The following is a 17,542-nucleotide window of genomic DNA, read 5'->3' on the forward strand; positions in this document are numbered from 1 at the left end:
ACACATTTCATACTGCAAATTAGGCATTGCTTAAGGATATTTAGGTCCCACTAGAAGTGAGAAAAGTGATCTGAGTTTTGTCCACATAGGTTTCTCTGTATCTTAAGGAAACTTCAGTGGCGTTAGCGGCTAATGATTAGCCAGCCACGATATTCTCACAGTGCCAATGATGTTCAAATATTGTCTGTCTGACCTAAGATGCTTTCAGGTTAACAATTGAGAATTGGTTGTAGCTTCTTTAGTGTTTATAATCAAGTGTCTGTCTTTGTAGGCTGTCAACACAAGAAGAATAAGTTCCTTCCATCCATTTTTTTCCATCTTCAACCCGCCTCGTCTATTCTTTTTTCCATCGCCACTCGTATATCTTTCGTCTTCCCCCCTCAGCCCCATTCATGGATGTAATTTAAATGTCTGTTTCTGCCCCCTTGCTTCTCCCAGACTCAAGGGTTTAGGAGCAAATTAGCTCGCCAGCTCGGTCAAGTTTAAACACAGAAATACTGCATTTGTTCCAGTGTATTTAAAGTTGTCCTCTGTCGATGCTTTGCAGAAGGAACGAGCCAGGCAGACAGAAGCAGGCGGTCTGGCTGGCTTGCTTAGCGGAGTGGGCAGGTCTGCCATAGAGTTGCTAACAGGACACAGGCCTGCATTTTAGGAGCATACTGTAAACACTCTGTTTTGCACTACTGTTCTTTGAAAATTGAAGGTTATGAAGGTCAAGATCGAAAAACTCAATGTGTCTCCAAAAATAATCTCTAATTTTCACAAAAAAATATTTTCCAGAACCATATGTTAGCATTTAGTTTAAAGGCAATTTGTCTGGAAATTTGCTACAACCAATTATGCCACGCTAGAGCAAACACCTCATATCAAACAAACTTCTAGTATGATCTAATTTTTTTCTCGGATATTTTTAATAGATTCCGCCCTGCAAGATATCTCTCCACCAAATCCTATTTTAAATGGAAACAGATCAAATTATGCGAACAAGGTGAGCTGGAGTTTCGGTTTAATTTGAACTATAATTGCATTCTTCCTCTTCCTCCATCTTTCACAAGTTAAAATAATTGTCTCTTTAAAACACTCCAGCCGAAAAGATGAATTTTATCCAATAAAATTCATCACTGAATTACACCGGTGAATAGTTTTTTTTTCCCACAGTACTTATATAGACTAACAATATAATTCGGTTTACAAGCTTAAACCTGCTGAGCTGATTTCTTTTTTCAGTAAAATCACCTATATAAAAGGAAAAGTAGATCAAAGCAACTCCAACAATTTACAGTTAATTACCTTTTCTCTCATTATCATTACACATTTGAAAGAGATATACTGTACAGTCATCTTAAGTTTGCTACAGTTTAAAGACTTTTTATTGGGATGCCTGAGATGTTTTTTCAGACTGTATGGACACAGAAAGCTGAAAGAAGAGTTTTCTGTTGGTTACAAGAAAAACAAATTCAGCTGAAATGTGGACAAATGTATGACTAAGACTACAAGCTGGTTCCCAGAGCAACCAGCTAATATCAACTTGTCAAAATAGCACATAGGTTAAATACTCTGAACCATAAGCACTTTAAAAACTATTAAGGAGATTAGTGGGTGTTTATTCTATGCTTTTGCTAATGTCTAACAATTTTATATTATTTTAGCAGTAGGAATAATTGTTGCTTTTCGGTTTTCCGTGCTCAAGGCTATTAAACCATGAGAATTTCATACTTTGCCTAACATATGGTTTTCCACTTTGCTTAAAAATAAAAAAGTGTGTTGTTTGCATTTGTTTTCATTCCCCTTTTACTCTGATATTTTAAATAAAGTCCTGAACCAGCAATTGCCTTACGTGGTAATAACAGATTTTCCACAAAGACACTTGCAAGACTTATTTATCCACATTTTGTTGTTTTGTAAAAAATAAAATAACCAGAAAGTTTGTTCTGGTAGTCTATTTAGATTATTTAAACATACAATGATGTCCTAAAGCTTCCTGAAATAAGAAGATATGAGGAAAGCGTAGTGTTGACATTCACAACTAGAGAAACAAACACCAACATCTCGATACCTGGATGGCCCAGTGCTGCTGTTGGACCGTCACGATCCAGTATTTCTGTGCCCAGTAATGGATTCATGCTGGAAGTGTGTCACTTTCTCTACGAAATCTCTGCATGTTGTTGAATTGGCAGCACGGTCGAACAGTTGGGCTCTTTTCAGGTTGAGATGAAACCAGCCATCCCCACAGGCTTTCTGGTGTTCGGTGGCCACAGACGGGCATTGTGTTGGTGCCGAAGCCTGTGTTGAGAAAACCTCGCTGCTTCCTCTTTAACACAGTTTAGCCTTGTGCATCCATGCTTATCTGTTTACGCCTTCCTGCCTGGGTTAAATCCAGTTCAGAGTGCCTGTTGAGAGAGTTAAATAGTCACTGGCTCATGTAATGTAGGGAAAAAGGGCATGAATTATAATATTGGCTGGTCTGCACAACAACGGATCACATCAAAGCAAACCTTTCTCCTCCAAGAGTTTTGTAAGCCATGATATGAGTCAAGGGTGCCTCTTTTTCAGGCTTAGAAAGTATGACTGGGGCACTGTGACCCTTAGGAGCCAGTAATCATTAGAGAAGGGCATAATAGGGTGAGAGAATCCTCTCAGCAAAATACTATTTGTTGCCAGGCCACCGAAACCAGCCCACCCACGTATGTCATCATGACAACCCGCTCGCATTGTTTCCACTACATCAAGCAGTCCATTGGCCAGTGGTCCTGCTCCTGAACAGAGCAGTGCTCTGCGATGACATAGTGATTTATAAACAGCGGAGCGATTGCTTTTCTTTCTTTCTTCCCGCTGCTGTTACACAGCTGTTAAGCAGATGCTGTTTGTACCAATTTAGAAGCTAGTGCATTGTTTGTCAACACCAGTTTGGAAATTCATTCTTTACACCAGGAGGCTGTTACACAATGCCCTGGCTCTGCTATATGGATGAGCAGCAGGGGAAGGGAGGAGCGTGCATTGGAAGAAAATATTTTCATAATTTGGCTTGAACTGTTCCTGCCCTGTAATTCTTATTGATGTACTAGAAGAAGAAGAAAAAAAATTTCTTTGCAAGGTCCTGGATTTTCTGAGAATTTGTTCTTGACTCTTTGACTGTTGCCGAGGTCCAGGAATAGAAATAAAAGACTGACCTTACCAGCAAAACATGCATAACTGGAGATTCACCGATTAGAGATTTGGTGTCTAAATTTTTATTTTTTACTTTTTAGTGAAATTGAAAATGTAACTGTTTTCACAAAATGTTTAATATAAAATAAAACAACAAAAACAAGATCAAGTGACAGAACGATGTCTCTGTAAATCACTGTACATGTAAATCAGGGGTTTGAAACTCCAGGCCTCAAGGGCCGCAGTCCTGCAGTTTTTAGATGTGCCACAGGTACAAAACACTGGAATGAAATGACTTAATTACCTCCTCCTTGTGTAGATCAGTTTTCCAGAGCCTTAATTACCTAATTATTCTGTTCAGGTGTGGTGCAGCAGAGGCACATCTAAAAGTTGCAGGACTGCGGCCCTTGAGGACTGGAGTTTGAGACCCCTGATGTAAATGTACTTCAACACATTTGTCCAGTTAACAGCAGAGCTTGGACTCTACATTTAAAGCTACTAGTACACAAAAAAAGTGTTAAAAAATTTAAAGGGACTTGGTTAACAACAAATGTCTTCACAGAAATGCAGCTTCCCTTCTAGTTTTTGTGCTTCCTCTAATTTCATTTTTAAACTCCTTTCTTCAACTAATTCTTCTTCACTGCATTTAACCACTTCTAAACTGAAGAGTGCTGCTTGTTCCAACTTGTGATGCTTAGTGATGATACATCCACTTATGGTCATCTAGCATACGATTAGCTGATCACTGTGTGATTTATCTGCACATCTTGACCTGACATGATTCTATTGCGTTAATTTTTAACTCACTCATGTAGAAGAAAGCTGAGTCTTCTCTCAGTATCAACTTCCACATCAAAGAGTCTCATCAGCACCACTTGTTGGCTCTTAGGCATAGTTGATCCCATAGTTACCAATCAAATTTGGGCTGATCTGTTTCAGGGTGTGATGAGCATAAAATCGTCCCATTCCGGTCACCAGCTGATACATCGGTGCCTGTCAGACGCCAACACGATCGCTTCCTGTGTCTGATATTCTCAGCATTTACTATTTGATTTTTAAAAGATTTAAGTAATTCTGGTCAGATAGGAAAAAAGTAGGGAGAGTGATTTTCTTTTTATGTGAGGGGTTCATTTAATTACCTCAATATACGTGATCTGGCAGCACTGGTTAGATGGGAGAGTAGGACAGAAGGAGGAGAGGCATAAAAGATGGCCTTGTGCAGGGAGCGGTGAGAGATGAATCTGGGGGATTTTCAGGGGGCTAGCTTGATGTGGCTGAGCCAGATGCTGTAGGGAGAAGGAAAGGACTCGACGCTGTGCAGAGAATGATGGCTTACGTGGCGCAGTAAGGGTGCCCCTCTACTGTTTGTAAAAACAAGACCATCACACTCCATCTTGCTGCTCCCGAAGGAGCCAAGCCTCCAGGCTGATTTATGGCCTGCAGACTGAATTGGCTGGCTGGGATGACAGCAGAGCTTGGACTCTCCCTCGTGAGTAGTGTGGGAGGCTGCTTGGCCGAGCTTCAGCCTCAGCTGGCCGTAGAACTGTCCTCAGACAGGACAGGCTGGATGTTGAGCTCCATTCGCAGCATAAAGATCAGAAGGGACCCAGCCTGTTACGTCTCGAGCGCAGCCACAGAGAGAGTTGCCCTCTGAGCTGCTGCTGCCGCCGCTGCTGCTGTATTATCAGATTTTTCTCCTCCACTCTGAGACTTTCATCAGCATCTGCATCGCAGGCTCCATCAAGACACTGTAGCAACAATTTAGATTTAATCAATCTTTGCCATGTGACTGCTAGGATGGAAAATTAATATGGAGAGCAATTAGAAAACAGTCATCTCGGTGTCAAAGACGCTCACGAATACGGTGATGAGAGCAGAAAAGCAGGGAAAGTCTCTGCGGGAAATAGAAACTTCTAAACAGGATCCTCAGAGGTTTCACTTTGCTTATCCTATGGTGTAGTTCTTTTGCATTTAAAATATACCACATGCTACTGTGATGGAAAAAAAGGCCAGAGAGCAATGACATAGTCGCTGTTTGCTCTTTCAGTCAGCAGAGCTTAATAACTGTCTTTCTTGACTATACAGGCTCTGTGTGATGGCTTTGTCACAGCATTTTAATGGGGTTCACTATCAAAGACAATGTGCAAACAGGAAATCAAAGAGAATGTGTAAAGTCTGTGTAGGCCACAGGAATCGTGTATCTACTTTAAAGTGCTCTAAATTATTTCCTTTTGTAACATCTGCATCACAAGGAGAAACATACTAAAATGTCTGGCTGTCTGTGCAAGGATATCTGTTTTCATGACTAACAGAATTGGGACATTTGTTGCTTCAGCATAAATGTCAGCATAAAGAGAAAACGCAAAAAAGTAGTGAAGGACAAAAGTTGCTGATATTCTTTGTCAAATAATTTATCATACCAGATAGCTGCTCCACATTCTTTTTGGAGTTCATCTGCTTTAAAGCTGAACTGACTGAATTGTGTCATGCTGCACATACTTGTGGGCTTGTGGTTCATCTAAAATTAAGATTTTGCCACTCGAATCTGACTCCAGGAGAATTCAGTCCTGCCTCCCGTCCTCCATTACTCTTAATTTTCATGACTACATACTGAGGTGTAACAATACATCCAGCTCCTGACATGATACGTAAGATTGAGCTCACAAGACAAGAAAAAACTTATAAACCACTTTTTTTTGTTTTTACAAGTGAATTTTTAAAGAGCCTATAATCAATGTAGAATAATTCAGTCCAAGTGTGATGAGTCAATCTGCTATGATTTTTATCATCTCTAAGTGTAAGAGGGTACTAATACCAAAAAAGCAAAAAAATAAACCATTTATTGTGTGTTACTGCAAAGAATTTTTAATATTTCATAAATCTCAAACTGGGCTTTGAAGAACCGCTGCTCAGTGTTAAGCAATCAGGTTTAGGTTTACCTCTATAAATATTTTAGACGTTGAAGTAGAGCACTACAAATACAGTTCAGATGCCTTTGCTGCCAACTGCAGAGTTGTTGTTGGCTAAGAGTTAGCCAGCTGCAGTGTTCTTGAAATGCTTTAAAATCATTTCTAATATATTTCACAATATGTTGTATCTTTTGTTTCTTCTTTTTTTTTTACTCTAGAGTACCCAGAATAACAAACTTCATTTTAAAGAGTCTGTTACTCGTTTAGATTCCAGTCAGGTTTTTATTAATCTGCTTTTTGTGGTTTTTGTGCTTGGTCTGAAAGTGATTGAATTTCCGGAAAAGTTTAAAAATGTTCCTTTTTTGTTTTGACTGCTAGAATAAAGTTCTCATAAATTCCAGTTTAAAAGAATGTATCTGGACCAAATTACAAGCTGGTTTTTGAAAGCTGGTGCTAACTGGCTAATGATTAGCCATTTGTATTTTTTACAAGTTGTTTCTATCTTGTCTGTCAACCTGCCACCATTTATTTTCCACTTATACCTTCAGTGTCTATGTTACAGAGTTAAATGTGCACTCTTCATCAGACAAGTGTTCAGCAAGTCTAGAACTGTATTCTGCCTTACTTTAAAATAATGTCAGACAGGGAATCCAGCTAAAAAACGAGTCATTTTGACACTTTGCAGCTTTATATCGATAGAATGTAGTTTTGGTCATTTTTACAAAGTTATTGTAAAATGGTTGGTATCAAACATTTGGTAATTCATACTTACCAGGTGGACGTTTCATACGCACTTTGAGTAGTAGGTGAAATGAGGCATTATGACTCCAATGAATAATATTTAACAGTATAAAGTAGCTAAGCGTAATTAGACTTCTAAACTATAGTCAATGGACCTTGGTGCATATCAAATTATTCTAAATTATTCATGTGAATTAATTAAGAATTTTTTTAAAATGTTGAAAATTATTTTTGTAATATATAAAAATACTTAACTTCAAAGAAAAACACACTACTACACAATGGGCAAGTTATCTTTTAATGTAACAAGGAAGGTAAGAAATGACATCAATTGGATTAAAAAAAGGAAAAAAGGACAAAATCATCTAGAGCACATACCTTCAAATCTGGGGCTTGTAATAACTGCCTGGACTAAAATAGCAACTACATAGTGCTTCACAAGGCACATTGTGATGTTTTAATATTACGAGGTGCTACATACAGGTGGAAGCTGCAACACTTACTTTTGGAACAATAAGTGGCTGTGTTTTCCAAGAGAGGCTCCATGTGTGAGCCAAAAAGGACAAAAAATAGCTGGCGAAAGCTGGAGGAGTTTTACAGGGAGCACATCTCTTTGCTTTTGTGTCAGAGGGTTTAAGTCTTTTGCTGATTCCTCGTTTTTTGCTACATTAGCAACAAAAAATAGTGCCTGCAGGCATGTAATATGAAGGGATCATTATATCTAGTACACCAGAGTAAAGTGAGCAATGAGCTAGTCAGGTTGTGGGATTCCCACAGTGAAGCTAAAGATCTGTAACTTGAAGTTCAGATGCCTTTAACTGATCAAGAGAATGAGTCAGAGCTGAATCTGCCGTCGCAGGCTGCAAATTTAAGATAAAATGACTCAGAATGTGTAGGTTTTCTCCCCGTGGTGATGCAAAGGGATGTTTTTCCAGGTAACTGCAAACAGAAAAACAAGGACAGCAGCATTGCCGGGGGATTTGTCCTGGGCATTTGAAGTGGCATTATTTATTAGATTTCCATGCTGTGGAAGTTTTCCCACGAGCGTAGAGGCCCTTTGACCTAAAATCTGTATTAAAGCATAGTATGCCTGAGTCAAAGGCAATGGTGAATAAACAAGGATTTTAGACTGCATTTCCAGTAGAATGCATTGTAGTTTAAGTGCTTCAATCATGTAAAAACAAAAGACAAGCAACCTCCGCCCTTCAGTGAAAGTCACTTAGTAATTAATAGGTATTAAATCTGCAAACGGAAATGTTCCCAACAACATCCTGCTTTGTGCGTCTGCTTTAAATCTGCTCCTTGTGCTGATTGGCAACCCTATTTCCTGACTTTTCTTGATGACTTTGAATACACATTCTCAGCAGGAGGTGCCTTCACTGCCTCCTATTCTGTACTCGTGCTGCTGTAGAAGCCACTAATTCATCTCTTTCCATTACAGTCGCCTCGTTTTATTTCAAATAGGAAGAGATTATGCTTTGTCAGAGGTCGATGGCCTGTCACTGTATTTTATTTAAATTTTCTCTCAGTTTTTTGTGGATCTTTCAGAGCAACATCTGCGTTTTATGAAGCTCCGAGCACAGGCAGGATGTGTGAGTGTTAATAGCACTTGGCTTCCATAACAATGTCATTTACAACCCAGTTGCTCTCTGATAGACCCCTAAAGGAAAGAGAGAAATGGCTTCCACTGCATATGCAAGCTCGGCTAAGTAGCAACCATGCAACTTGTGTATATTTCTTTGTGCCTTAAGGCTTTTCATGCCCCAGAGGATGCTTTGGGCTATAGAAATAAGCCAAAGTGTTTAGAGGAAATTGCATTCATTACCAGGATGCTTGTAAATTTTTAATCAGTGGAGAAAAAGATCTGCTTTATCAAACACGCCAAACAAGATTTTACAGGAATTTTCACATTCCAACATGTGTAAAATCAAATTACTTACACGAGTGAGCACTGAAATGGTAACTATATGTTAGTGTACTGATCAAAAATGGGACTTCTTATTGTTCCTGTATTGTTTGTGGATGCATTCAAAAACTCGTCGCTCAGAAAGCCGTAACAAAAGACCTGCAGAAAGCAGAGGGAGATGAAAATTGCTTAAAAAGGGCTGTTTTTCTGTACCATATAGCCTTAAATGATGTGCTTATTTTTCAGTCATCACCATTCATTATGTTTGTGGTACCTTGTAAAGACTTTTTCCTGTGATTGCATTGTTACATACTGATTGCATATCTTATAAAAGAAAAAAAAAATCCCCGACTTAACAGCTTTTGTCTGCTTGATTGCTGCCTTTGCAGTTTGTCAGTTCAATCAGTGTGGATTTATAGGAACATATACACCGGCTATTAAACCAGGAAGAGAAACATACGGTTTCCTCTTTTGTTATGTTTTGCCGCATAAAATTATTTCATATGCTTCCCTGAGGTTCTTATGGCAGTATATTAACTAAAGTTAATCTTTTTTTCAAACATTTTAAAGTTATCAGTAGATGACAACATTAGGAAAACCAGCATACGTTTATGGTATAATGAGCATGATCTAATTGCTTTTATTTAAAAAACAAAAAGGAAAGCACCAATTATTCCTTTCTCCTGACAAAGTACTTAAACAGACTTATTATTTATGCTATGATAATGTTATATGCTGTAATAATACACATAACATCTCATATTTGATCAAATATGACAATCTCAGTCAACATCACAATGTTTTTGCAATAGGATTCTTTTCCTCTAACATGTAAGCAGCAGGAAGTTTAAGGAGCCTTCATTTAGCAAGCTGGTTGGTGGTGCATAGAAACAGGTAGGGGAGGGGCAACTGTAGACTGTGCTCCAGAAAACTGTAAAATGTTCCAGTCACCCCAGAATATTCTATGGTGTGTCATTAAAAGCTATTTTTTTATGTTAGGAATGGTCAATGGGGGGAAAAGCGTCATACAGTTACACGGCTTCACATAGCAACAAGTTGGGGAGGGGCAACGCTGCGTTATCAAATGCTAAGGAACAATGGAGGACCTCTGGTCACTTCTGCACTTCATCTGGAACCTCATTGAATGTCCGAGAGCTCGTAGGAAATGGCGTGACAGAAAAAAAAGACATTTTTGATTCTGGGAATGCTTAGCAGCAAGCTGGGAGCGGCAACAACGCTTGACTGCATGAGCCGTAAAAATTAGGAAAACTCTGGTCAGTCTGGCACTTTCTTGGTACAATTAAAAAAATTTAGATTCGTTGAAACCAGTCACTACCTCATGACTTGCATGTTTACCCGAGGTTTTTTCAAAGCCATTAAATGCTCATAAATGCTTCCCAGTGTCCAAATTTAGGCTGAGATCATCAAAGAAATGTCGTGCCGTTGTATCAGTCACTCGTGACCTGCATTCTTGGTGCCAGTGCTCATATTTTCTGCCCATAATTCAACTCCCACATATTTGGGCTCAGATAGCCTTTGATCCCTTTTACTCACTTCATTCAGGCATTTAGTTTCCGTGTTATCTGTCAGCGCCATCAGATTATACTTTATGAGAGACAGCGCTGACATATCTGCCCCTGAAAAGCCTGTCTTCGATCTTTAAATATCGATCCCCAGGGCCTTAGCAGAGGTGCCTCTCACCAGTGCGGAAAAGAAGGGGGGGGGAAAAAAAACAGATCATTAGTGATTTTAATTAGGTGATCTTTCAAGCTGGGATTGCCAGATGTAAGCATATGCATTTGGGTCGATCCCAATCCCTCTCTCACAATTCCTTTTTTTTTTTTTTGTCATTTTGTGCTTCTGGAACGGTGGATGGCTGCTGCTTGGAGTGAAACAAGCAGTAGGGAGCACAGAAATATCTCACATGTACTCGTGCAGCAGGTTCATTTTTAGACTTTGAGCTGGAGGAAAAACATGCTACATCCGCAATGAGAGATTTTAAAAATGAACTGTAATACTTTAAGTCAAACAATTTTGAAGCACTTTTTGATGCTCTGCTTACCTCATGTCAAATATGTTTTTATTTAGATTCTATCAAACAAATTGTTCACTGGTTTTGAGGAAAAGCAGCATTTAAATTTAAATGAGTCATCATAGCATCTTTTTGTCAACACCAATGATGCCAAAATGTTCTTGAAAGTTCTCCCACCAACAACAAAGTGCAGCACAGCCATACAGAGTCAGACTAATCTGCTTTTTTTCCCCCTGCTCCAGCGTTAAACATCATTACATATTTATAACTCGGCGCCAGATGACAGAGACAGAGAGGGAGGAAGAGATATGAACCAGGCAGCAACGCCGCAACTCGTCTGGTGTCTTTCTCTGGGATATCTGATTGCACTGTTTAAACCTGCCTTTTATCTGTCGTTTGGTAGTGAAAACCCAATTATGCAACAGCTACAAATGGACTTTTGATTTAACAATACATGATTTAATTGGTACATTAGATGTGCCTCAAACATCTAGCTTATGACTGGGAGGACTGGGAGAGAGACTAAATCTTGAATTTAACAGCCTAAAACCATTGTGGGTATCAATCTTATCATTTTTCTGTTAAAATATGTAAAAAAATAAATAAATAAAGTAAAATAAAAAACATGTGTTCCAAGCAAATGTTGAACACAAACAGTACAGGCAACATTTATGCTGTTGAGTAGTTATGAGCAGAAAGGATGTGTCTGTTTTCATCAGCTTTTACAATGTGCTTCTTAAAATTTATAGTGCCTTATTTTATTGTGAAAGTTTACAGGAAGTTGTGTCTCAGTTCATTTGTGTCACTTAAAGTAAAAAGCTAGTGGAAAAGGCCGAAAGTCTTGTAATAATGTTTTGCCGTTCCTAGTGAAAACAAGAAGAGTCTTGGCTAGAACACAAAGACCTGAGAGGCTGGTAACCAGTTACACAGATACACAAAACCATTCTGGAGGCAGTACACATCCAGTTAAAAGTTAACTTGCCTCATATTAGCCTGTGGTTGTTGGGAGAGACGGGGGACTACTGATGTTTCCTGCTGAATGAAGCCAAATCATCTTCAAAAAATCTTCCTATCTTGTTCATTAATTTTTCTTTAACTTGTTTTATGGTTGATTTGACACGAACAAATGATTTCTGTAATTTATTCCTACGGCTGGATGATATGTCTAACAAACATATCACAATACCAGTGTTTCATATCTGTCGATATTGATAATTATTGATTAGTTTTTTGTTTCAAATATCAGCAATACAGCCAAACTGGTGACCTTTTCTGTTTCATCCACAATTTTCTCTCAAGCTGTTGTACTCATTTTCTCCTTCCATTTCACTCTTTTGTTTTTATTTTTGAGCAGTTATGAGGTACTATCGTTTGGTGGCAAAATATGAAACTACTGCTGTGCAAGTTACTCAACAGGTTGTTGCTAGGTAACCAAAGAGTGAGTTGCTAGGTAACCGAAGAGTGAGTGAGTTAGTTCATGCCACCAACCTTACTTAACTGGCCGTGAGAGATTGAGCGGCTAAAGTTTTTTTCCTGCCTATATTTCCCAGAATGCTCTTTGGTTATTGATCGGAGTGAAATTATTTAATATACATGTATTATCTACTGATATTGATCAGGTGTTTATTGCAATTCATGTTGTTACTGATTTATTTCCCAGCCCTAATGATCGCAAATAAAATTTGTGGTTTAAATTTAGACTAATCTCGGAAACTTTTTATCTTTGTCTGCAGATCCTGGAGAGGGATTCCACTGCCAGGACGAGTGCCGCATACTGGGCCACTCTGACCGCTGCTGGATGCCTCGGGTTTCGGTCCCAGCACGCGCCAAGTCACCCGAGCACGCTCGCAACGTCATCGCTTTGTCCATCGAGGCCACCACGGTGGACGTGCCGCATTACGAGGACGGCACAATCAAGAGGACTTTTGCCACCTTTGGCAAGGATGGGCCAGAGGATGTTGAACGGGGAGAGTTGAAGGGAAAGCGGACTCAGGAGTCTCAGGTGTGTAGCCCCAAGGCCAACGGAGGGGCTGTTCGTGAAGCTGGCAACGGGCGTGAGGCCGCCAGCCCCATCACTTCCCCCGTGCACCTGAAGAGCCCAATGTCCAAGGCGTCATCTTCCTACAATACACTGAAATGTCGTGACGCAGAGCGGATCGCAAACCACAGCCTGCTGCGGCAGCCTGAGGGGAAGGACAGTGAGCCGGCCGTCAGGGAGATCAACACGCTTCTGCACGACGGCCGGGACAAGGAGTCCCCCAGCAGCAAGCGCCTGAAGGACATTGTGCTTTAGCAAGCATCTTGGCGACACTCCAACATGCACACACATATACAGTGTAAACTCACATATATATATTTACTCCACGGTAGCTGTGTGTACACAGCCATGCTGTGGAAGTGTAGAGACACACCCATTTGCAGAATCCAAAACTCCAGAACCAGCTTGGGCTGCTGATGATGAACTGTAGTCTGCTGCAGATAGTTGTGTGCTCAAGCCCAGGTAGTGGATGTGGCTTTGTCGTAGTCGCAGTACTTTTTCCTCGTTTGCTTTTGTTTGGTTTTTCTTTCAGTCTGCATTAAGTAAACAGGCAGGTTACTGTTGACTGCATGGACGCGGCCAGTGGAGCTCCTCCAGCCCTCGAGCCAAAGCAGGACACTACATGTTTGGACGCATGAGGTGCCAATTCCTACGTACAGTTATGCCTTTTGAACTACTTTTGTATGACTAAAATGACATTTGCCTTTTTTGGTTTTGCAGTGTGTTTTAGCTGCTAAAATCGCTCCTTGTTCCTTTGTATAGTGAGCTCTGACACTGTAATAAACAACCACAGATACACGCGCAAGATTCACCCAAACACATGTTGCTCATTGGCTCCTTCATGGTGCATTCAGGAGCAGGATCAAGAGTCCTCTCAGTCTCGTTTGTCTTCTGCCTGGCTGATAAGAGAAAACTTCTGCTTTTTCCCCTGAGGACAACCTGGTATCATCAGACTGTGAGGTCTTTAAAGTATTTATATTTTATCACGGATGGAGCTAAATGAACTCCTGCTATCTGCCAAGCCTCTCTGAACGCTGGAAGTGGGACAGACCAATCTTTGTGTTCAGAACAAGTTGTATGAACAAATTAAATACTTTAATGCTTTTGAAATCTCCTGTGCCCAACCTTGATTGTAGCCAGTGGAGCACAAATTAGAGCCTTGTGCTTTTGGTCTTGTACTTTTTTTGACTTTTGACTATGGGGCTAGGATAGAAGGGATCGTCACTCATGTCTTGCTATGTGAAACTCTGTATAGGGTTTACTATTATCATTTTTAATAACCTGTTGTTATGTGACAATCCCTTTAATGTTTTGTTTCAAAAGGAAAAAAAAATCGAATAAACATTGGTGTTCAACTGAAGCTACGGTAGCGTTTGTTACACAAACACGAAAATAACATAAAAAAAACATATATGCCAAAATATATTTTATAAATAATTTAAAATGTATAATGAGAATATTTAATGCTGTGTAGTTATTTTATGAGTAAGTTATACTTGAAATTAACTTGCTTTTTGTTCATTTGTCTTTTGCTTTTATATGGATCTTGATTTTTTTTTTTCTTTTTTATGAAATTGGATTTTTTGTTTTGATTTGCTTAATGTGTGATCCCTGGCAACCGTTGACTTGCAGTCTACCTTGTTGTAAAGAGTTTCTTATTGGTCAGTTCTTGTGCCATCCAGTTTCTGTGTGGGCTACTAGAAAATGTGGAAAAAAAAGACAAAAAAAAAGAAGAAAAAAAGCAATCTCAGCACCAACATTAGTGTGTCCGTTTGACAAGCTTAGAGTGAGATAGCAAAAGAAACCAAAAAAAAAAAAAAAAAAAAAGATGTAAACCCAACTGTGCTGACTGCAGGATGTTGCTTATCCTTAGCATCTCAGGAGGAGAAAGCTGTTGCAGTTTCCCACCTTTAGCTCCAGCTTGTAACGCTGGACTTGAGTTCAAATGAGCTCCTGACATGCAGACTTGCTTTACTCAGCACTGCTGTCACCATGTGCCATCTGTGTTCAGCTGATCTCCAAGACGAGGTAGAGACCGCAGCGAGTGGTAGACACAGGGCTCTCCCCTCCTATGAGCACCACACAACAGACTGGGTGGAATCATGTCTGAACCAGCAAAGGTCCTGGAAGACCCACGCTGCACGCCAGCAGTGTGGCTTTAATGTTTCTTTGCAGTGCACAGTAGTATGTACAATGTGGAAGTCGATGAATGAAAATGGACAGATTGCATACAACACACTAGATCCTGTGGCTGAATGTTTTGCTGGTCTCACCCATGCTTCTGGCAACATAAAAATCGGAATAATCACTGAATGTATACAGCAGCTTATAATTAAACTATTAAATGTGCTCTGCATTGTTTTCTTGTCTTTACTTGACCTGATGAAATGATGCTAGTTAAACTAAAATCATGCATCAAGGTACATTTCGGTAAAATTCGAACCTCAACAAAGTGTAGTTTAATTCAACAAGTGAAACTTATATATCAGATTCATTTCAAACACTGCAGAACATCTGGTCTTCCAGTATTGTATTTAAAATCAAGCAGTTTAATATGTCACACTAGCCTGAAAGTAACAGTTAATTAAAAATATATAACTGATTTGCTTTTTACATTGAGGTCTACACTGAGGTCTTAAAGTAGTCACTCTGCAGATAAAAAATAAACAATTAACACTCTGACTGCCCACATGCACTAATTATATGATGGTTATATGTGTATGTGTGTATATATAAATTTAACTGATTGAATATTGCAAATATCACCATATTATGTCTTTATTGTATAGATTTTCCTACATTGTTTACGCTGTTTTGGAGCTGGCTTTAATCTCGTTGCACATATGTACAGTGACACACAATAAATTCAAATTAAAAGCTGAACGCACTCATTGGTGTGTTGCAAAAGTTTCCATACGTTTTCCCAACTGATCGGTGCTTTGCTTTCACTTGTCTTGTCAGTTCATCCCAGTCAGCTCAATGGAGGTAATATTAAGAGACGTTGCTGGTCATTCCACGGTGTCAAACTTTTTCTTAAGGAAGCACAAACGTAACCCATTGGTAATGATTGCAACGTAAAATTAATCTACTGACTAACTAGATGCATGTCAGGGGTTAACACACCTGATTCAAATGAATGCAGCTCAGCAAAAAGCTTGTTAATTATCCAGCAATTCAAATCAGGTGTGTTGAAGCAGGGAAACCCCTAAAACATGCAAGGCAGTGTACCTTGAACTAGGTTTTAAAAAACCCTGCTGGACTCTACAAAAATTATTTTTGACAAACTAAAAATTTCAATTATCGATTCTAGGATCCATAACACCTTCTTTCCATTGTCAGTAACCCATTGGTTCATGTTTCAGGGTCCAGGAAATCCTTTTTCTCTTCTGATATCTTAGCAATATCTTTCTTGCTGCACTTTAAAGTCTTCTCTCCGCAGTTAAGATTAAGACTTGCTTACTACAGCCAGTATTAAGTTGTGCTTGAGGCTTCTGTCCCATGAGACGCCTTTTTCATAAGTTCTTGGCTCTTCAGGCATCTTCCTGTCAAAGATTCTTCGAGTTTCTGAGTCCCAGATGTTAAGGAAGGGGACTGTTCTCACCGACAATTTGACTTTCTTCACAATTTCTCTGTCGGAAAAGCCTAATGTTAACTATTATCACACTCTTCCTTTTTTAATTATCTTTTTCATCACAGTTTATTGCAGCACTGTGCCTTTCCCAGTACAATACTGTTAAAATAATGCTTTTAGAGGGTATCCTACAATGATGTTTTTCCATTCTTTCAGCAGTTGTTTCCTGTGAACAAGAGGAAGCTGTCAATAATCAAGATAACATGGGAACCTGTAGGAACAGCGTTTCAAATTTGGATCAACCTAGGTTGTTGTAGAAACATTTATAGTTGCTCATTTCTAGTTCCTTGAAAAAAGAACATTTATCATTGTGAAATGTGCATTATTTGTCAGTAAATGTGCATTATTTTCTAACCTCTGGTAGTTCAATATTTACATTAGTCGAATAAAAAATGGAAAATAAAAGATCATTTTTATTACCAAAATGCCATTTTAGGAGGGTGGACTGTTAACTTAGCAATCTTCCAATACGTATATATGTCATAGCATTACATTTCTGCATTAAGCATATATTTTTCATTGCTCTTATGCAAAATTTTTGAATTTCCAAAATAATTTTTGGTTTTCAAAAACTGAAAGCCACATTCATTTAAAGTAAAAGAAGTCAGCGTTTAAAACATATCAATCTCTGCATAATGAATCAAAAAATGTATGTTCACTCACTGCAGCCTATTTTATTGTGATCTACCTACACTGAATGGTTATCCATATGAAAAAAGTTCATTTTTAGAACAGATTGCTGCTTCACAAACAACAAATGAGAGGACACAGTCAAAGCTGAGAATGAACAAAATTACATTTACTTGTTCAACTTGATTTATATACATTTAAACAAACAAGGAAAATCAAAACATATAAGGACTGAACAGTATCAACATTTATGTGTATTGTTTATTAAAATGGAAGATATTAATCTTGAAAAGTCAATAAAATAAATGTGGGATGCGAGTATGAGTGTGTCCAGATTATATATAGAGTTGAAGCAATATTTTATACAGTCTAAAATATGAGGTGAGAATTAATGTTTAAAAAAAAACAGGATTGTATCTTATTTATTGCTGTCATAAAGAAAAATAAAATAAAAAGGTTCTGCTGAAGCTGCTTCAAGCCGGCCATGAATTTTACCCTCGGAGAGAGT

At 38.9% G+C, this 17,542-nt stretch overlaps 1 protein-coding gene across 7 annotated transcripts in view; it reads left to right on the forward strand.

Moving 5' to 3' along the window:
* pcdh19 (protocadherin 19) overlaps nt 1-15,122 on the forward strand; it is an 84,174-nt gene extending 69,052 nt beyond the window's left edge. For all 7 annotated transcript variants that reach the window (XM_023328629.1, XM_023328630.1, XM_023328633.1 and 4 more), the window contains exon 5: nt 12,469-15,122. In XM_023328629.1, the coding sequence (XP_023184397.1) occupies nt 12,469-13,028 (560 nt within the window). In that variant the 3' untranslated portion in view covers nt 13,029-15,122. The remainder of the gene's footprint in view (nt 1-12,468) is intronic.
* The last annotated feature ends 2,420 nt before the right edge of the window (nt 15,123-17,542 follow it).

The sequence above is a fragment of the Xiphophorus maculatus genome, chromosome 23 (assembly GCF_002775205.1).
Source record: "Xiphophorus maculatus strain JP 163 A chromosome 23, X_maculatus-5.0-male, whole genome shotgun sequence".
NCBI classification, from domain to species: domain Eukaryota; kingdom Metazoa; phylum Chordata; class Actinopteri; order Cyprinodontiformes; family Poeciliidae; genus Xiphophorus; species Xiphophorus maculatus.